This window comes from Aythya fuligula, chromosome 4, assembly GCF_009819795.1.
Source record: "Aythya fuligula isolate bAytFul2 chromosome 4, bAytFul2.pri, whole genome shotgun sequence".
Classification (NCBI taxonomy): domain Eukaryota; kingdom Metazoa; phylum Chordata; class Aves; order Anseriformes; family Anatidae; genus Aythya; species Aythya fuligula.
Genome location: NC_045562.1, coordinates 53,595,965 through 53,618,058, shown reverse-complemented (window position 1 = coordinate 53,618,058; position 22,094 = coordinate 53,595,965). Strand labels below are relative to the sequence as shown.

General features: G+C 39.0%; 1 protein-coding gene across 1 annotated transcript; it reads left to right on the top strand.

Annotated features, from left to right (window-relative positions):
• Positions 1 to 2,727: 2,727 nt before the first annotated feature.
• On the top strand, positions 2,728 to 20,438 carry PGM2 (phosphoglucomutase 2). Its single transcript, XM_032186848.1, has 14 exons — positions 2,728 to 2,813; positions 6,736 to 6,903; positions 7,728 to 7,834; positions 8,149 to 8,233; positions 9,876 to 9,959; positions 10,808 to 11,001; positions 12,176 to 12,365; positions 13,145 to 13,242; positions 14,587 to 14,767; positions 14,901 to 14,994; positions 15,893 to 16,022; positions 18,576 to 18,765; positions 19,439 to 19,572; positions 19,823 to 20,438. The coding sequence occupies exons 1-14, from the start codon at positions 2,757 to 2,759 to the stop codon at positions 19,923 to 19,925; spliced, it is 1,815 nt and encodes a 604-aa protein (XP_032042739.1). The 5' UTR covers positions 2,728 to 2,756; the 3' UTR covers positions 19,926 to 20,438.
• Positions 20,439 to 22,094: the final 1,656 nt, after the last annotated feature.

Here is a 22,094-nt window from a genome sequence, read left to right as displayed (position 1 = left end):
TCCTCCAATGAAATTCTAGCATAAAGCTGAATTTAGTAATGGGATTACATGAAGAAGATGCAAGTAAAGTTAGCTTCAGTATTTGAAGTTCCCAGAGAGTATCAGGACTACAAATTGACTCATTTTATTTGTTGTTTTTTCTTCTTTTTTCATTTTGCTAACTTCGTCTGTTTTAGGTTACAGCTGGAGAAAAGAGAGGAAAAAGACACCATCCTTTATGACTTGGTTTTATTTATTTATTTACTTACTTACTTACTTTCAGTCTGTGGTCAAACAAATACATCTTTTCTCTGATAATCCAGTATCTCCATGTTCTCATGAATTACTGTTGGTTTTCTAATTCTTTCTCAGAAATTTGTTCTCTGGGAAAAGTCACTAAGAAGGATCTAATTGTTAGATTGCCTGACATTTTGAAATTATTTGGATTGTATTAATTGCATGAAAATGATGTTAATCACAGGAGAAAATGCATCAGAAGTTGACCATTTCTTTTTCAGCATCTTTTAATCCCATTAGACAATTAAGTTTTTAGGAGTGAGGCGCTTGGCAAGTTGAGTGATTCTGTCCACTTTGTTCAGAGCAGTCCCAGGAGGTACTAGACTAGGACTTTCAAATGGATTTTCAGTGACACAGCTGAACCTATGCTATGTGATAAATCCTGATGGCCATTTTCCTCCATCTTCTAGAAGAAAATGTTTGATTTATAGTTTGATTTATACTGAGGCTATAAGGAGAAAAAGGAGACACTCTGAGGATCTGTTGATGTCTGCCACCACTCCTCCAGTTGAGTCAATTGCAGTACTTTGACAGACAGCTTTGCAGAGTCAAAGTCTTGGTTAATGTATCATTATTCACTTACACAAATGCTGTTTTTTCCTCTAGTTATTGTCTGCTGCCTTTGAGAAGCATGGCAGAAGTTCAGTGTTATTTTGACAAGGGCAGCCACTTCCTCATTTGCCTCATCCTTTTAAGCATGGGACAGAGGGGATGCTTAAATTGTTCCCACTGAAATACTGCTGGAAAGCATCTGAATAGCTATATCCTTCATGTGAGTTCAGATTCAGGACTTGGCAGCAAGTCACCCTCCTGGCTCCAGGGTGTCTGCTCTTCCTCCTAGACGTCACCTTCACAGTGCCATTGTGTTGCCCAGGACCTCAGTCCGTCAGCAATATGCACTGCATCTCTATCGAGAACCCAGGGATTTTCCATGACATTGGTCTGTACTGCAGAATTGAGCCAGCTGCAGGAAAATCTGTCATTCTTTTAAACTCTCTCTGGAATTACGTGGCACCCGGTCTGGCTCAGACACGGACAGAGGTTGACAAAATCTAGGGAAAAACTCTTGAACAGCAAGTGCCTTGCCCCTAAAACTCAGCAATCAGACTGCTTTCTCCATTAATACTTTGGAAAGCTGATGCCAGGTGTCATGTTATGCAAGAAAGAGGGTTCAATGTGCTCGGGGCTATTCTGTCGCAAAAAATCAAACTGGCCACATGAGTTGTTGCCAAAGGTTCATTACCAAAGAGCTAGAGGAGAGCAGACTAAAGCAGTGAAGCAACAGATTTTTGTCTGCTTTCCTTTCTGCTGGGTTCCACTGATCTTTCATCTCAGACTTTTTCCAAAAGGGTATCTTAATTGGTATTTATATTGAGCTATACTGTAGACGGGTATTCATTAACATTTTTGCAAATGATGTGTAGGATTTTTCTCGTTTGCATGCATTCTGGTAACATACTACCGAACTTTGAAAGCTTTCCAAATATCACTACAAATTATTATTTCCATGAAAATTTACAGAGGTAGTACTCATTATTCTAACTATATTTGGTCTATTTTCTATTTTTATTGGTCGTACCTGCCATTAATGTCTGATTTATAGTATACATGATAATGCACAGAAATCATACATGGTTTGGCAGATAACGAGCAGATCAAACTTGACGGTGTGATTTATAGAAAATGTATTCACAAACAAAAAGTATTCTTTAATGGGAGTAGCATTCACAGTAATTAACAAGCTCTTTTCATGAATGGGATTTTGAGTCCTAGAGTGGGAATGGAGTTAGCAGTCGGCTCACAACACGGAGTAGGAGTTCTCGGGGATATTTTTGGGTGGTATTTTGGTAAGGGCTGTGTTGGAGCCATGCTGCTGGGCACTGTCTCTGTTAGCAGCAGCGGAGCTGGGTGCTGTGACTTCCATGCACAACTTCCTACGGTTGCCTGGCTGGCAATGAGAAGAGAAACGGAACTTATGTGGTCCAAAGTCTGAGATTAAACACTGAGGAGGAAAAAAAGACCAGTTGCGGGTCGGTTCACTGCAGGATTCACCCCGACTTGTGCAAAACTCCGGTTTCTGGAGCGTGCGGGAGCGAGCACCGGGGGGGGAGCAGTGGCAGCAGAGCCCCCGGGCTGCTCCCCTCCTTGCCTGCAGGCGCAGGCAGCTCTCGGCTCGCATTTCCCCGAGGGAAGGCTGGCTGCTCTCTAGCTAGGAGCTCTGCCCTCGCAGACAAGCGCAGGACCCTGCCGATTTCTGCACCCAACGCACGAAAGCGCCGCTAAAACCCTCAGCCCTCCCCCGCCGCCCTGAACGCCCCGCGGCCGGGCTGAAGGAACCGCGACATGGCGGCCCTGACCCCGGCCTCGGGCGGGGCGGAGGTGGGGCGGCTCGGCACGGCCCGGCCCCGCTGCGGAAGAGGGAAGGAGCGGGGCGGCCGGGGCTGCGGCTGGGGCTGAGGCTGAGGCGGCCGGGCGGCACCATGGCCGGGGACGCGGCGCTCAGGCGGGCGGCCGAGCAGTGGCTGCTGTGGGACAAGGTGAGGGGAGCCCGGCGCCCTGCCAGGCCGGCCCCGGGCGGAGAGGGGGCGACTCGGTCCCTTGGGGGCTTGGGGAGGGAGGCGCTGGGTTCTCGGGGGGATCTGGCAGCGGGGGTGCTGTCTGTCTGTCTGTCTGTGTGTCTGTGTGTCTGTCCGTCCTGCTGCGGGGACCCGGCTCCCTGTCAGAGCAGCCTCGGAGGATGCCTCGCCGCGTTGCCTGTCGCAGAGTACGAAAACCTGCGGGTGCCTCCATGCTGCCCTTTGCTCAAATGCGCTTTCCAAAAACGCTGGCCTCGAAAAGGACCGGGAAACGCAGGGGGCAGCATCGCCTCCTGCCCTCAGAAACTGAACCTCCACGGCGGCCTGGTGCCTCGCCTCTTGCTCCCTTTTTCTGCCATCGCTTTAGTACGCAGTACGTCTGTTCCTGGGAAGGTGCTTAAACTCCTTAAAACAGCTCTCTGTCCGCAGTTTGGATCTGGGTAGTACTGTACGCAGAAGTAAAACCCTCTGTTTATTTCTGTGTTCTACATGTCTAAAGGAACTTTTTGCCATGGGGCTGTTTTGGAAGTGCTTATGTAGCCGCTTGTTGCTGCGTTTCCCACTAAGATTCAGGTCTGCATTTGCTATATGTGGTTTGCATTTTTTCTCTCCGTACATGAAATTAGTTTTCTTTGTGGAACGTGTTGGCTATTTGTCTCACTTACATTGCTTTCAATGGCTGACCTTTTTTTAAATCAATGTACAATACTGTATAGGTTTTGTGTGGCCTACATATTTGTTTGTTTGGTTATTCTTCTGCTTATTCAAGACCATCAATGAAAACATAAAGTACACACACACATATATATAAAATTAGTTCCAGGTTCTAAAGGCCATCATTGGAAGTACTTCCAATTTGTTGTGATACTTCATTGAAGATTGACAGCTCTATTCCTGTTAATGATGCTGCAGTGCCATACTAACCCCTTGTTCAGAGCTGTTAGGGTATTAGATCAGGTTCTGTGTAAATTTTTTTCAGCTTAATTGATTTTAGAGAAAAGTCTGGTTTTAAAGGGTGCTTTTTTTCAGTAAAATAACTTCCTTGACTAATGTTAATTATATTCCAGTTTTCTGCTTAATCAATTCATTTTAATTGGTTATTCCAATTATTTTGTGAAACCCTTGTGAAATTCAGCATCCCTTGAACTATCGTTACCTCTTTGAAGGCTAGCTCTTTGTTAACAGTTGCGTCTTTGACTGCAGTAATATTTGACCAGTATGTAATACCTCGTTGCAGATTGCTGAAAGTAGCAAGGTATTGTCATTCATTTCTCAGGGAGCTCCTACAGTGTTTGCATTGAGCAACAGCCTAATCTGATATAACCCTTGTCCATTTACTCTGATATAAAAAAAAAAAAAAACTCCACGGGAAGGACTGCTTTTGAATTTGAAGGGAGAAGTTAATTTTTAATGATGATAAGCTGCACGTTTCTTGCAAAATAATAGTTTGCAAGAGCAAACCCTTATGCATGGAAATGGTCCTGCTGACTTCACTGGAGGTAACAATTACTGTGCATATTACCAGGCTCTTTTCGTCACTGTATTCATTACATAAGTATCATATTTGTAATTCATTCTTTTATCAAACATAAAATTATGGATAGAAGGTAGCTTCTCTTTTTAATAAAAACAAAACTTGTTTAGTCAGAAGCTGTCCCTCTACTTTAAAACCTTGAGAGGACTTTTTACACTGAGGAACCATCTCTAGGGCCTTCATTTAGTGTAAATAACTCATATGTAACAAGGTGATGTTTAAGTAAATTGCAGTAATGGATATTAATTCTGTATTATAACACCTGCTGCTGTAGTCAGAGACATCAGTATTCTCAAAATCTTATCCAACTTGTTTGAGAATAGAAAAAAGAGAGAAGCAAAGAGGAATGAAAAAAAAGCAGCACTTCACTTCATCCTTCAGATACAATTGGGTCCTTTTATAGAGATTCTTCTGCTTTTAAAAAGTTGGTTTATTTTTGGTTTTTTTTTTTTTTTTTCCCAAAACTATATACACTGGCATCATAATACTCCCAGAGTTCTGCAAGGCTTGAAACAAAATGGGGACAATAGTATGTACATTCAAAAAGAAAAAAAAGAAAAAGAAAAGCAGATTCTTAGGAGAATATAGCCGTAAACAATTATAACAGTAATTCTGGAAAAATCGTGTGTCCAAAAAAGTCCTGTGTTTGTATTAAACAGACTTGGGCTGAAATTTTACCATTATGTTTTTATAATGCTTCTAATGGGGCAGGGGGGAATAACACAGAGAACTGAAGGCACACAACCAAGCTTTTTCTGTCTAATTATCAGAATTAAGTTGAGCCTTCTGCAAGGATGGTTCAGTTGCAGCATTCCTGCATTGGTAAATTGCTAATTCTTAAGCTGGAATTCAGTAATTCAAGGGTACATACTTGCTTATGGCACCTGGGAAGAACAACTTTTTTCCGTACCGAGTCCAGCTTGTTCTGCATTATACAGTTTGCTTATTCACGCAAAGCCTTGTTAGCTTTTTGAGTATTTATTTAAACTACCACATTTGCCCTTCAGCAGCAGGTACGTAGATCAGTGATTAGGGCAGGAGGCATCCACAATTTTTAAGTGTAATATGATGTCTAAGAAAAACATGGTTTGGTTATTAGGTGTTACAAACTGTGGTCTCACTTTGATGCACAGAAGGCTTAGGCACTTTCATAAAAGTTCACCCAGATGAGTGCTGTTGTGTGTGTTCTTCAGCACTTTCTGGAGATGCAGGGAAGAAAATCTATTTGTGCCCAGGATGATATGGCTTCGTTTGCTCTAAGCATGCCTGGGTTATCCAGGAAATAGTAAAGTCTGACTTTCATGAGGTCATTTGGTTGACCAGAAGTCAAAGCTCGTGATCATTTGGAAATAATAATCTTTGTACTCCAGTGTGAAGTGTGTGTAATGGTGCTGTGACTAACCTGTGGAGCATGCTGCCTCTTTGCATAACGCCGTTGCCTAGTGGCTGGAGTGTGCCATCTGCCCTCTCGGCTCATCAGCTTTCAGGGAGTCAAATGAATGTTAAACTTGACAAATCCCACGTTACTGAGGTGTTGTGGAATACAGGACTTCACTAATTCCAGAAACGAGCTGGTAATAGTTGTATCATGCAAGTAATACACCAAGAAAAGGAGGAAGACTTAGAAAAGAAACTTTTCACTGTTTATAACAAGCCTGATGAGGCTGCACATCACTTATCTGCACAGTCATTGTATTTAGGAATTCCGCCTTAGTAGTCAAGCTTTCATCTTGAATGTTACCTTTCATATGTTTTCAAACACACACATATTTTGTGTCAATTGTTACCTTTATCTTCTGACCAGTCTGTTTAGTTTTGTTACTGCTCTTTCTTGTTAACCAACCCTCAGACAACCATATGTGGTTTTTCTTGGTTTGGTTGGTTGTTTTTAACTCACAGCACTGTGGAAGTAATATTTCGTAGTCATGAGCCTATCTTATTCTCTGCTAGTTTTAGAGTAATTGTGTTCTGATGACAAAAATTCTCTGAACTGCAAAGACTGGGGTTTGTTTTAAAACAAGAAAAACTTAATTTTGACATCTTGGAAATCTTTTCACTTTCCTAATTGATATATATGCTGCTGTCAAAGCAGCATGTTCACTTAAGGAGATAAAGCTAAGTAAGGAGTAGTTGAAATTGTTCTGACTTATCATATCCAGAATATGCTGCAAAAGTTCCAGGGTTCCAGAGGTGGTGTGCTGTTGTAATACTGAAGTAATCCAGTAGAGAACATGGGAAAGAATGTCAGTTCTATTAAGAAGCTTAAAGGTATTTGAAAACAAACCCCATGAAATTCAGATATTTTAGAAATGTTTTTTGTTTTTTTGTTTGTTTGTTTTTTACCTACAGAATCCAAAAACTTCTGCAATAGTGAAGCAACTGGTTGCTGAAGGAAATGTGGAAGAACTACAGAAATGCTTTGGCTTGCGGATGGAATTTGGCACAGCAGGGCTCAGGGCTGCCATGGGAGCAGGAATTTCTCACATGAATGACTTGACTATTATCCAGACAACACAGGTATTGTGTTCATCATATTATCTCATTTAGCTGGGTGGATGTAGGAATGGAAGGGCCTCACAACAAGCAAATGGTCATTCTGTGGAAGTACAAGTTTTTTGTTTGTTTTTTTACTGTTCTCCCAATTTTCAGAAGTCATTTAAATAATTTTTAGTGCTGATCGCCAAAAATATGCAGAGTGAAGCTCTTAAGCTGGTAAAATAAGTTACCTTCCATATTTGATTTGCAAATAAATTCATACACAGCTAGTTAAGCTAAGGATGAATTAATCCTGGCATAACAACTACAAAACAAAACAATAAAAAAGAAGGTAGCCAGCATTCAGCTAAACATCGTGCATGTTGCATGTAAATTTACGTAAGTGCAGTGAGTATGTCTGCACGCATGTAGGTACCAAAGTAGATTAGTCCTTGAAATTGCTGTTGCGTGGACTGCTGCTGCCCTAAACAGGTGTCGTTATCAAGGATGAGATGCAATTCAGAAAGTGAAATGTTGGCCAGTTGTTCACTTCCTCGTCTGAGACCTAGAAAAACTAAATCATTTCTCAAAATCTGCAGTTCAGACTAATCGTGTTAAGTGTTTCTTTCTGGAATTGGTTCTCATTTCTGGAAAAGTGCATAAATGCTGGCAAACGGCATTATATTGATTTGAAGGGTTTTGGTGCCGGTGTTTGTTGGTCCTAGATGAATTGAATGGCAGTGCAGTTCAGTGAGATGGTGTGTGCTTACCTCTCTAAGACGTGAACATCTTAGTGATCATCTTAATACAATGATATATTAAATATTACGATTATGCTAATGAAGTGGATTTGTTGTTGTCTTCAGGGATTTTGCAGATACCTTGAAAAGAATTTCAGTGACCTGAAAAAGAGAGGAGTTGTGATTGGTTTTGATGCTCGTGCCCATCTTTCAAGTGGAGGTAGTAGCAAAAGGTACCGTTTAGGTATTTTGTAGACGTCTTACACGATTTGTTATGGCCTTATAACCATTTAGACAATTTTTTATCTTTCTCTAGAATGAATTAATTCAAGGTTTTAGAATACTTTTATGTTTTCTTAATACCAAAGCAGTTCTTATAGTTGTGTTTTGTCCATTGGGAATAGGGAGTGAAAACATTTGAATTGCATATAATATTTGGATTTATTTTATTTCTTAATTGGAGTGGGGGAGAGAAAGAATGTGAATTTTAGGAAATTAATTGGTGAGAAAAGGAATAAATTTCCACATTTTTTGTTCTTGTTAATAGGTTTGCAAGACTTGCTGCTAATACCTTCATCAGCCGGGGAGTTCCAGTTTATCTGTTCTCTGATATAACTCCAACGCCTTTTGTGGTAGGTTTTTCTATAACATATCTATATACACAAATTCTGTGAGATATCAAAAATTAATACATTAAGGAAAACTAGACAAACCGCTTTTGACGTCTTAAACTCTAACTATAGTTTGTTTTATGCTTGTTTAGCTAGATTTGGTTTGCAACATCCACAGCCATAGACTGAAGAAACTTAGTAGAATACCTATGACAGTGGGCCATGTTTGTATTCATTCACACTTTCAGGAATATTTCCCATAGAAAACATCTCATAGTTTCTAGTTTAATAGAATGATAGAATATCCCAAGTTGGAAGGGACTCTCAAGGATCATTGAGTCCAACTCCTGGCCGCATACAGGACCACCCAAAAATCAGACTAGATATTTGAGAACATTATCCAAATGCTTCTTGAACTCCAACAGGCTCGGTGCCGTGGCCACTGCCCTGGGAGCCTGTCCCAGTGCCCGGCCACCTCTAGGGGCAGAACCTAACCCCCAGCCTGACCCTCCCCTGTCCCAGCTCCATGCCGTTCCCTCGGGTCCTGTCGCTGTCCCCAGAGAGCAGAGCTCAGTGCCTGCCCCTCCGCTCCCCTCGTGAGGAGGCTGCAGAGCTAGATGCTGGGGGAGTCTGAAATCTGACCGAACTAAGAAGTTTGAAACTTCTGAAACTTTGAAGTTTAGTTCATGATTTTCTTTTTTCTTTTTTGACATATTGAATCCATGGTAGCTTTCTGAAAATACAGGTTGTTAAGAGTGCATTAATGTTATGCCAGGAGTTACTGAATGTGTCTGAATGTACACCACCTAGGTGGAAATTAGACATGTAGGTGTATGTTACACTTAGGATCAGTGCTCTAGAACAATAAAGAGAAAAACTTACTGTTACACTACATGTAACAGTTTCTCCTCTGATAACTGTTGTTCCGGTGAAAGCTGCAGAGCATAGAGGGTTGAAGACTTCGTATGTAGCATTCTTTTATTGATTCAAATTTTGGTAGATACAGTGCCAGATTCTTCTTTGTGGAGCAGCTCAAAGCAGTGTTGCAAGAACTACAGTTGATTTTATTTGCTATTAAATAGAAATTAGATAGAAGTGAATTCCAGCTGGACCTTTGGTCACAAATAATGCTTTATTTCTGTTATTCACTCCATCCATTTTGGATTAATTTAGAATAGCTCTCTCCAGAACAATTCTCTTCTACACCATGATGGAGTAGTTGCTCAAAGAACTGCTCTCAAAAGAAGATATGGATGAGAATGCTGCAGTTTTCATTCTCTTTGCTGTACACGAAGTTCTGTCATGACCCCAACAGACGTTACATTCTTACACACCTGAGGTATCTCAAGTCATTCTGCAGCAGGCAACACTTGCATTCAGCTTCCCTCTATTAAAACACTACTTTAGTGAGCCACAAGGTATCTGAAGCAGTGGTAAATATATATTAATGGAAAGATGCACAAGAAGTGGCAAGGACTAAGGTTGTACCACACAGGGCATAGTGGATCAAGTACTGCTTAGCTTCTGCTTTAGGGAGTCAGTCTGTAGGAATCCTATCCTGACGTTTTTATTTAGCAGTATGGAAGTATTCTCATAAGAATGGGAATAAAACCTCCTATAATATTTTTTGTATTCTGCTTCAATTAACCTTTTCTTGTTACAGCCATATACAGTAACTCATCTGAAACTTTGTGCTGGAATTATGGTTACAGCTTCCCACAATCCAAAACAAGATAACGGTTACAAGGTAATCCCGTATGATCTATTTTCTGGATTCTTTTTGATGGCTTTTTCACATCCATTTGGATGTTTTATCAATTACTTTTTAAATTAACTTCATTTTTGCTGATGTTTTTTGTTATTTGAGCTACATGTATGCATGACCCAGATGCTGTTAGTTATCTTTCTTTAAATCTGCGGTTTGTAAACCATCAGTAAGAGGAACTATGCCAACAACTGCCAAAAATTAAAACATAATTCTGTTTATACATAAAACGTAAAACCTGCTGTTGGATGTGTGGGCGACTAAAAATCAACAACAGAGGACTAAAGTAATGAACATCTTGAAGCTTAGTTGAATTTGTGCTTGCTATTGTGGCAAGGTTGCTGCTGTAGGCAGCTACAGGGGTTTTATGCCTTTCTCTTTAATGTATTTTGTGATAAATGCATTTCATTGACAATTGACATTGACAATTTTTCCAAAGAATTCTTTTTATATAAAATGATTATATCTAAGAATCATGTGGAAAGTATCTGAAATGTCATGGGGAATTCAATATCATCAATTCCAAGGCTAGCAGCCAGACTGATATTTGAGTTTTCTCAGTAAATGAGCTGAGCCTCGTTTTGTGTTTCATTATGAATTTCAGCATACTCTGATAAAAAATTAATAGCTTTTTTTGTAGAACAAAAATGGTGTTTGAAATAAAACACTGAGAATATCAACAGAAAAATACTCTGGGTATACTTCAGTTGAATTTACTGTAATATCCTATCAAATACATCTTGGCCAACAAAAAATTGCAAAGCTGTCCTACATTATTAATACTACATTATTAATGACCAAAATACTCTCTTACCACATTTATCATTTAGGTTTACTGGGAAAATGGTGCTCAGATCATTTCCCCTCACGACAAAGGAATTTCTCAGGCTATTGAGGAGAATCAAGAGCCGTGGCCTCAGGCTTGGGATGATAAACTAATTGACAGCAGTGTGCTACTTCATGACCCATATGCCACTGTCAATAAGGAATATTTCAAAGACATACAGAAGCAGTGCTTTCACAGGTAACTGGTGTTAACTCTGCTAAGGTACAGGATTTTCCAGCTGGTATGTCAGCATGGGAATTTAAATTGATCAAACTCAGGGCAGCCACAATTCTGTTGTGTTTTCCAGTTCTGTCTGTGCATTCCTGTGATCTTTTGCAGTAGTTCTGGCAGCGGTGTGGTAACATAGCAAGCCAGTTAATAAAGTTGTTCTGGCAGAAATCTAACCCAGCAAAAGCTAGTTTCTGATTATATTATCTCCCTGGACTAGTGTGGCCATGCATCAGCCAAATGCTGCTGGAAGACTGGGACTATTCTGTGTAGCTAGAGGCAAGCTAAGAGTTGGCACTGACTATCTAATTTAATGTTGTTGAATCACAGCCTTAAAATGAGCTGTTAAGAGAGTAGGTGAACCAGGCTTTTCAGACAGTTTTGACAGATGATCTTGCTCTATAATTCTAGCCTTGCATGTGCTCCTGGTAACCTTGGAAGCCTTGCACCAGTGTATTGCTGTCACTTGCTCAGCATAAGCTTCACCTAATGAAATGAAGTGGATGTTTCTCTTCGAGATTATCAGGTAGAATCAATTTGTGTTAGATAAGCAACAGCCTGTTAATCTGCCTACTTGCATCAAAATTTGAACTACCAGTAGTCGCTAGTAACTGGTGCTAAAATCTCAGTCAATGTTACTAGAAAGGCAAGCCTATATGAGAAATAATGTTTTTTTTTTTTTTTTTTTTCTTTCTCCCGAATAGGAGGTAAACGTCTCAGGAGTTTGAATGCCTTTACGTGTCTCACATTTTTAGCAATGTAATTTATAAAAATGAATGAGTTCAAATGAGACATGCTCCAGCAGGTTCACTGTTCTTTGGAGATGGCTTAAATGCCAGAGTTGGGGATGAAGAATCTTACTAGTCAGTTTTATTTGTTTTCCACTCGCCTCCTTTGAGGTGTATAGAGCGTACTGTCTTATTCCAGTGGTTTGCGTGTACCAGAACATTAGATATTTCCAGTAACTCGCCGAGCTGAAAAATGTGGCTAAACCAATTTTGGAGTCATTACTTTTAAAAAGCAACCTCCTTTAGTTTTTCATGTTAACAGTGCTGTAGAATAACGAGTCACATCAGTTCCCAAACATAGTGAATTTTCATGTAGAATATCCTGCCATATTCAAGTTTAATCTGTTTTATTTCAGGAATATCAACAAGGAAACAAACTTGAAATTTGTTCACACTTCTGTGCATGGTGTAGGTCATAAATTTGTGCAGTTGGCCTTTGAGGCATTTGACCTTAGACCTCCTTTTGCTGTTCCGGAGCAGAAGGATCCTGATCCAGAGTTTCCCACAGTGAAGTACCCAAATCCTGAGGAAGGCAAAGGTGTTCTGGTAAATATATATATTTATTACTTATCAATATTTATAAATATATATATATATCTTTATAGTTACGAAATGTGTCAAGCAAGTTGGCTGTTTCCTTTCTGCCAACAGTCATGGCTATAAATATTGGTTAAAAGATTATTTTATTTCTGTTTTTAGATCTTAACATTTATCGAGGATTTTGTTTGTATCATTTCATTAAAATTCATAACTCTTTGAACCAGTCAGGTAATAATTAGCTATAACTTTAAACTGTATTTTGTTCTCTCTATCAGAATGTGCATCATCTGCATGCAAAGCAAAGTAATACAGTTCTTTTTAAAAATTAATAAATAAAAAGTAAAGATCTTCACCGTCAGTTTGGGAAAGTTTCTAGTTTACATCTGAAATACAAAGACTAAATTGTTCCCAAACCTCAGTGGCAATCCTGATCATTAGGAGGCTGGAATTTCTGATACAAGTATGATCATTTTATTATTAAAGACCCTATTGAATATATCTAGCTTTTGAATCAGGCTACAAAAGTGGAATGATGTCGGTGAAATTAAATATCCTGCTCATGCTCAACTGTTGCCAGGCTTATAGCCTGTGAGTTGGTTAAATGTAAATGAAGTGGTTGGGGTAGTGGTTTTTGTTGTTGTTTTGTTTGTTTGTAGACACACATCATGACTTTGGGTGTTTGAGATTAAATAAACCAGCTAAGTTTATTTAAAGTCTGTAAAGAATGCAAAAATATTATTTGGGAGTATTAATGCTTCTCTGATGTTGCTTATCACTGTTTCTAGACGTTATCTTTTGCTTTGGCTGAAAAAGATGGGGCAAAAATCGTTCTAGCAAATGATCCAGATGCTGATCGACTTGCAGTAGCTGAGAAACAAGAAAGGTATAGTAACAAATAGTAACAAATGCAAACCATTTTGGACTTAAAGGTCCGACAGATTTGAGGTATTCCAACTACCTGTGTTTCAGAAGAAGATAGAATAGTTTTGTTTTTTGGACTAAGACACAAAAATATGTAGTATGAATGAACTCATGCTTTTTTAACACATGAGAGAGAGAGATAAAATCATGGCAACAGTCCTTGGTACCCAAAACATGAAATGGTTTCTTGAAAGATATCTTCACTGATTGCATAACTGATTTCAGGCTGAAATATTTGTCATCCACAAATTCCAAAAGCCCAGCAGAAGGAGATAGTGCAAGTATCCATTTTGCTCACCAGATAATGTGTTTTCATCTGGTACCACCTTCAAAGATGGCAGTTTTTCTTTTGCATTTTTTTTTTTCATTTGTCTAAAAACATAGCTACCACAGTCTCGGAGGGGGTTGTTAGTTTATTGTAATTACCACCATTGAGTGTATGGTGCTTTTGTTCTGCTGCCTCTTTGCTAATTGTTTAGCCAGCCTTAATTGTCACCTAACTTTTGGTCCTGCGTCATTTCCAAATTCCACTGCAGCTTTTTATACACTAATCAGATACAAATATAGGCTTCCATAGTATTCGTATGTCTGCTTTGACACAAACTCCTGCTGGAGCACATTCTCTCAGCTCTTTTAGGCTAATTGTTACCATGCATTGCTTAGTGCCTGATGGCATCAATAAATACAGGAGACCGAATCTGCTTCTCTTTCACAACAGGTGCTGTTTCTGTAGGTATTCATTTTTGCTAATTTGACAATTTCTCTGTCCCCTTTCATGATTGGCATTTTTGTGCTATTCTAACATCCGTTTTTTTCCCTTTTTTTCCTTCTATTTTTCTTGTTCTAACAATGGGTCAGTTTTAATGTATATATTTTTGAACTTCTTGATTTCTGTTTCCACTTTTCCTTAATGACAGATCGATGTATTTGTTACCAAGTTGACCAAAACTACTGATTATTTGAGAATTGTATTTTCACATCTGTGCCATTGATTTTTGTGATCTGTATCGACTGGCTTTTTTTTTTTTTTTTTTTTTTTTTAATTTAAAATATGCTGGAAATATCACTTTCATCTTTGGACAAATTCATAAGCTGGTAAATATGACTGAGGAGTAATATAACTTCAGAATTCTTTGGGGAAGATTTTTTTTTCTTAATGGATACAAAACGCCTTGTTACTGTCATTTGGAATTCAAATGTGGTGGGTTTATTTGCTAGTATTCACGTATGGAAGAACCACTAGACTTTTTTTCCAGTACTGTCCTTTGAATTCATATACTTTCTTTTTTTTTTTTTTTTCCTCAAGTGGTGAATGGAAGGTGTTTTCTGGAAATGAACTGGGAGCTCTTTTGGGGTGGTGGATCTTCACTTGCTGGAAAAATCAGAATAGGGATGCTTGTGCCATTAAAGATGTCTACATGTTATCTAGTACAGTATCTTCCAAAATCCTGAGAGCAATTGCACTAAAGGAAGGTTTTCACTTTGAGGTAAGCTGTTACGGGTTTATTCTATATCCTTTTATTTGCTTTCCTACACGGTGTTTTGCGTCCTCTATCTCTGTCAAACATTGTTTTTATTCTTAATGTTGTTTTGTTTTTTTTGTCATCCTCGCTGCTGTAGGAAACACTGACAGGTTTTAAGTGGATGGGGAACCGTGCCAAACAGCTCATGGATCAGGGAAAAGCTGTTCTTTTTGCGTTTGAAGAGGCTATAGGTATGAAAGAGAGTATTGCGTTGTAGAGTCCTGTGAAATAGTGAAAGTGGACTACTGCCAAAAATAGTTGTGTAGCCAAATGGCCTCAACTTAATAGGAGTAATTGATATCATCCATTTGGCTGATTGATATTACTAGTATGCAATCCTCATCTCTGTTTAGCACCAAGTATGGTGATGCAAGCTAGGTGGATATATTTTCAGTAATGGCCATGTAGACTTGGGCTGCAAATTCCCTACAAGCTATTTAAACACAAAATAAACCAAAAAAACACATTTCTTTAAATGTCAAGTTGAGTATGTGTAGCTGACACTTAAGTTTAAACATGAACAGCATAAAGTAAAAGCTCCTCCAAACAATACTTGTAAACTGGAAAGACATAGGGAAAAGTTATTAGTATGTAAGACAGAGATTGTAAAGCTGTAGCACAATTTCTTGAGTATCTCAGTGCCTGAAGACCAGAGGAAATGTGACTACCTCATGGATAATTACCAGTGTTAACATATGCTACTATGTAAGGATACTCACATTTAAGAGAAAATGCCATGCTTGTATTTTTCCTAAAGTGTGTGTTTCTTTTTATGAGAATTCCAAAAGTACTCAGGAGCATGTGGCACAGATAAGATACAAATAAGCGCTGAAAATTCATTAAATACTTTGATTATTGAGATTAATGTTGATTAGAAGGTAAATAATTTTCAAATCCTAGGCTATGCTGAAAATATTTTTGGTTTAATTCTGAAATGTGTGTAGTATGGCAATACACATTTCTCCTTTGAACAATGTCCATTCTTATGTTCCCCTCCTCCACCAGTGCTACTCTTCTATTCCATACTATCTACTTTTCTTATAAAAATCAAATATGTAAATAATATACATTAAATTTTCCTTTGTTTAGGATATATGTGCTGTCCTGCTGTTCTGGACAAAGATGGTGTCAGTGCTGCTGTTATAACTGCAGAGATGGCTAGTTTTTTGGCAACCAGGAATATGTCTTTGTCTCAGCAGCTGAAAGCAGTCTATGATGAGTGAGTTTGTTTATAATTGTCTAATAATCAGATTTTCTCCATTCCACATACATTGGTTAATAGGACCTGATAGTAACCTACAGTACATGAAGAAATAGAAGTACAGGAGTATGGTAACAGTGATCTAGAAAGCTCTCCTATTTCGTGGGTATGAACACACATATGACTTGTTTTTATGTCATTTTAAGGTATTAAAAGAATAGAATTACTTTTTTAATTCTTAATCTGTTAATGAGATTTTTTCATAGCATTTTTGCTTGTCTTTCTGAAGGCTTTCCTCTATTTGAGAAGTTCTGCTCGTGGGCTCTTTCTTGTACATAGGACTGGAGTTTTTTGTCTACTTTTGTTTTTACCAGAAGTATTGTTGCACTGTGGAGTTCACAGTGCTTCTTGCTGCTTAAACATACTAGATGCACACAAGCATTAATGGCAGAGTGTGCCTAAGTAGCTCTGGCATATTTATGTTACTCATTGAAGCCAGCTTGTTTCTGTCCTGCTTGCAGGGCTATTGGTGATTAAATTAATTCTAGATGGCGCTATAGCTATGCTATATCATTCTGTCTTTCATTTTTGGATCATTTTTGGATCAAACTAATGTGTTGGTTTGTCTTTCTGCTCCTGAATACTGATATTTGAGCTGATTCAGCTGAAGTTCTGTAACTGATTCTATTTGTTGTATCCAGCTGGATGTCCCTCTGAGAGCTTTCAGTATTAAGTGCTACTTCTTGTTTTTCTTTTAACATATTCTAGGACCTGCAGAAATCAATAGCTGAGACGGTTATTGGATTTCATGGGGCAGGGCATGTTTCTTATGAGGGTTTGGGGTTTGTAGTTGTTTGTGCTGAAGGAGCAGCACAGGCTGGTGGATATTTTCCACCTCTTCATGTCTGGTAGCATCACTAACAAAGCTGTGGTGGAACCTGAAGAAAGATTCATGGAAAACTCTAGCCTTGGTGTTGCTTGTTTCACCAGTCCTCAGAGCTCTCCTTTGTGTGCAGTACTAGACAAGCTTGTTTTATCAACAGTTTAAGAAGGAATCAGGTGGCAAAACCAATGCATAAATTGTGGAATTTATCAGCTGTTGTACATGGTAGCTTAGGCGGGTTCATGAAACAGTAGGACAAATACATGGAAGAGAAAATCATGCCTAGAGCTGCACATACAGTATCTGACTTGAGAGTTTCCTTAACTGCTAGTTCCTTGAGCACTCTGGCGTGCTCTTTTAAATGCTCATTCAGTAAACACCTGCTTCAGCTTGCCTTCAAAATCACAAAATTTAGCTGAGTGGAACTTAGCAATGCCACAGTGCTGCTGTGGCCAGCCACTGAAGAGGCCTCTGAAGGTCATAGCTTCTTTAGCATAAAAGCAGCCTGTAGGTGCAACTCAGAGTAAGACTGTTCCTGTCAATGCACATGGCCACCATTCATGGGAAAGCTACAGATCCAGGGAAGAAAACAAATCTGTCTTCTTAACAGGTGCTTGGTAACTGTGGGGCTTTTCTTGTCTTGCTTTGCGGTTATTTTTGTTTGCTTGCTTTTGTGGCTAGTATAGTGTTCCACTTTTCTACTCCTTTACTTCTTTTTCTCCTGGTCAGGATTGTCTTGTGAACTGCTGTTGAAGCAGAAGAAACTCTACTCTGTATTTTGGAGGTATAGTACGGGGATCTATTCTCATTGTTACCTCATCCCAAAGCCAAGGTAGATCAGGAAAAGGACACAGTCCTAACAGGTTCGTTACTTCTTTCAAATGTAGGATAGGCTTTTTTAATTCCCTTGCTGGATTCTCAAGACTGATTTAACAACTATTGATATTCAAGATTTCCATTTAGGTATAAATGTGTTGCTACTTTAGAAGCTTTCCAGATTTCTAGCATGAGCATCCTAGTGTTAGCGAAAGCTTCTGCCCTTCAGACTTTCCCTGGCACCAAGGATGCTCATTAACTGTTCATCTTTAGGAAAAGTTCACTTAAAGAAGCAGCCCAGGCTTGTATGCTTTCCAATAACGTGCTGTTTTGAAAAGTCTGTATTATCAGGCAACTTGTTTTTGATGCAGATTCTGCATTATACTATCTGGCAGCAAATAGCTAATGTGAAGAGGTGATGTTCGGGAACAGTTTAGTTCAATAGAAAGACTTTAATGGGAAAGCAGCCTCTGAAGTTTGCTTGGAAAAAGGCCTGAAAGTACTTTTACTCAGAAGAGATCAGCTAGCATCCAGTCAAGGGACCTATTTAGACACATTTGTTTCTCTTCCTGTGGTGTTCAGATCTTCACAAGGCAATAATGGCATCATTTTTTTTCCTTCTGATTTCAAAGTAAACTTTCTCATTTCCGATCAGTAAGGAAATTCCTGTGCAGAGACCTTTCCCTCTTAAAGTGTGTAAAATAGGACAATTAAGGTGTCAGAGCCTTTTAAAAAGTGTAACGGGGTGAAGTTATGCTACAGTTGGGTGACCATGAGCTTTTTTTCTTGCTTTATAGAGGGTTGTGTGTGTGTGGTGTGTAACTCTAATAAGAATGTTACTTTTTCAATTCATTGGTATCATGTCTTCACAGATACGGCCTCCATATTACCAAAGCTTCATATTTCATCTGTCACGATCCTAAAGTGATTCAACAGCTTTTTGACAACCTCAGGAATTATGATGGAGAAAACACATACCCAAAATCTTGTGGTAGATTTAAAGTTTCTGGAATAAGGGATCTAACTACTGGGTATGACAGCAGCCAGCCAGATCAAAAAGCTGTAAGTACATTTTTGTTACACACAATCATGTATATGTATGTGCAAACACATGTAAAAATACTCTACAGAGAAATACTCTAGAACATGTTATGTTCAATGTTGAGTCTAAGATGAGTTACGTTTGGGATGATTGTTTTGTTTCAATGGGGAGTAAATCAAGGTTGATTTCTTTTTTCCTTTTCTTTTTCGTCCTCTTCTCTCTCCCCATTTCCCCTCTTCCTCTGCCCTCCAAGGTGGCAGTCTGTAAAGGGAGGGAGGAGGATCTTGCTATAGTGCTGCAGCAATCTTCTGTTAATTTGTGTAAAAAGTGTAAGCTAGGTGGTCTACTGAGATGCAGGTTGGGGTTCCTTAGTCTTCCATGAGCCACGTTTCTTCTTCCTCCTGGGGAAGCTCCTCATAAAGAAACTCCTGTTCACAGCCCAAACGTTGACTAGAGTTGAAATAAGTTACCCAGCAGTGATATTTAGCAGCATTTTTACCAGCAGATTGAGGGTAAAGCTGTCATTTGCCTGTTGTGGTCACGAGACCACAATGTTGAAGGAAATGGAACAAAACTTACTTTTAGCTGATGCATTAGTTATATGACATCAGGTCATGGGGTTTGTTTTGAAGTCATTATAGTCCCCTTCTAAATGTTACATATATATAAATATATTCTTCTTACTATTTCTAGATACTTCCAACTAGTAAAAGTAGCCAAATGATTACATTCACTTTTGCTAATGGAGGAGTGGCCACGATGCGAACCAGTGGGACAGAACCCAAAATCAAATACTATTCTGAACTTTGTGCACCTCCTGGAAACAGGTATTGTCCCTTACAGGGGTAAATGCTGTGCAGTAGGGGCTGAGTGGCTTTTCTGCATTGCTTTGGTGGGGAAAGGGCTCTTCATTATTGAATAATACTCCTGTAGTCACCTTAAGAACTCGAGTATATATACTTCTATCATTGATAGGAAATATTTGTCTAAAACAATATATTAGGCTGTAAATGTTCTTTTTAACTTCTCTACTCTGACAGTGTTTTCTGTGTTTGTGTGGCTTTTTTTTTTTTTTAGTGACGTCGAGCAATTGAAGAAGGAACTAGATGAACTGGTCAATGCTCTTGAAAAACACTTCTTTCAACCAGAAAAAAATAATCTTCAGCGAAAGACTGAGTAAAATAGAAAAATTACTATCATAGTGTGTTTTTTTGGCAGTCTTAGAAATGGATTATTTAAGAAGTAAGGATTTTTAGGACCAAATATCTGAGAATGCAGACTAAAAGGCTTCTGCTTTTATTAAGATCCATTCTGCATATTCTTGGATGTAGTATCTTGTTATGGAAGGGAAGCATGTCTACCCTTGAAGGACCAAAAAAAAAGCCAGTCAGCTTATGAACAAAAAGTTGTCTCTGAATGTATTTCAAACAATACTTTTTTTAATTAAATACTCTACGTAACATCTTGATTTCTGAAATGTAGCCTGTTTGGGGGGAACTTTTATTTCTTCTGTCTGTGTGTAATCTGATAATGATATGCAACTCTGTCTAGGTTTAGATTTGTAAAGCAAGTGTTCCTGTTAATAAGAGCTGAAAGCCTGTTGTGAAACTTTGGCAAAGGTGGGGGAGTTGTTTCAGAAGCAGTGCTCTTTTGATAGAGTTTTCAGCCCAAATAAACAAGGAAGTCACATGAATTTGCTGGAGAGCTTCTGTTTGCTGTGGGACTACATATCAAACTCCAGGTTGGAGATGCTAAGTGTGCTGAGCTTTTCTTCCTTAGAAGTGCAAAATGCACTTGGCTTCAATACCATGAACATTTTAAGGCAGAATGTATCTGCACACAGCACCTTTCCGTTGCCTCATTGATCTAAGCATAATTTGTTCAGTGCATACCCCGGTGTCAGGTCCTGTCCTGCTGTATGCTACATGACTTGCTGCAGAACTCCTCATGTGGAATTTAGTGCAGGAGTTTCCGTTTCATTTCATGCTGTCATCTGCACATGCAGGGTCCAAGGTGGTTATGTGGAAGTTACCATTTAACTTTAGTATAGGGTTTTTTTTGCATTTTCAGTATTTCCTTTGAGTATCAGTGTATCTCTAACAGCCCTAGTACATCTTGGGTGCGATCTTGGGTAAAGAAACCTCCTCACCGTAACTACTTGTGCTGTCCCATGACACTGACTAGTTGCTAGGTTAAGCGTAGATCAAATTTAGCAAATTATTCATCAGGAATCAAATCTGTCATTCTGTGCCCAGACTTACCTTGTTCTTTGCTTGCCATCTTAGCTAACGTGATGCCTGCTTTTGCCGTGTACTCTTTAGAGTTATAATCAGAGGATACAAAGACAGGAGTAGTCCCTGTGTTCTTTGGCTGACATTTCAGCTTTTCTTGGCTGTACAGAGTCAAAACCAGCATCTACATCTGTCATACTGAGGTCCAGCTGTGTGGCACAGAAAATAAACTTTTAAGAAAACGTAATAATAATATTGAGGAAACAGTGCGTACTGTTAATTGAATCCGAGTCCTTTAGAGCGGGAAGTCAGGAAGTAAGCACTTTCTGTGCAAATAACCTGCTCGTACCCTCCATTTCTTTGTTTCCATTTCTCCTTTGGTAAACCAAATACTAGATAATTTTATTGATATATGTTTGTTTGGTACCTTGAATAATGCAATCCATGTTCCTAAATAGGACCCTAGGGGTTACTGACTGTAGTAATAACTGTAAAGGGAGTCTCAGTGTTCACTTGAGTGCAATCAGCCTTCAGTGTGAAATTCCTACACGTATCAACTACTACTGTTTTGTCCTTCTGAAAATGAACTCAAATGACAAATTAAGGATTTAAAGTAAATATATAGGATTTTAGACTTTTTACATGTATGTGCTGAAAGTGTAAATCTGAACTGATTCTCAAAAGCAAAGTAGAACTTGCTAAGATACTGATAGATTGATTGGTAACCAGTCCATTTCCACTCAACCTTGTGGCAGAAAGGTTTTATTTATTATTAAAGACATGTTAATAATAGAGGGGGTAAATGATTAAATTGAGCTAGTATGTGGTGATTGTGTACACAAGTTGGAGGGAAATAGCTCCAGCTATTGACTTAGCTCCAGCCTTGATTTAAAAGAAAAGAGCAGGAGCATCAGAAGCAAAATGTAAGATAGGGGCACCTGATTCTCCTAACTTGTCCTTATTTTGTTCCCCCTGCCATTCCAGGTAGGAATCTTTCTGTCTTGAACATCCTCCCTAGAAAGTATGCTGTCTGTTGGGTGAGTGGGATAACAGCTGATGTAGGGTGTCATGTTTAGCTGCACCATCGCTTCTGGCAGAATAGGTCGGCAGACAAAGCT

Excerpts from the sequence above, each read along its gene's own strand:
- PGM2 (XM_032186848.1), top strand. The coding sequence starts at position 2,757 with ATGGCCGGGGACGCGGCGCTCAGGCGGGCGGCCGAGCAGTGGCTGCTG. Across the intron at positions 13,243-14,586 it reads GTAGCTGAGAAACAAGAAAG|TGGTGAATGGAAGGTGTTTT; the intron begins GTATAGTAACAA and ends TTTTTCCTCAAG. Across the intron at positions 14,768-14,900 it reads AGGAAGGTTTTCACTTTGAG|GAAACACTGACAGGTTTTAA; the intron begins GTAAGCTGTTAC and ends TCGCTGCTGTAG.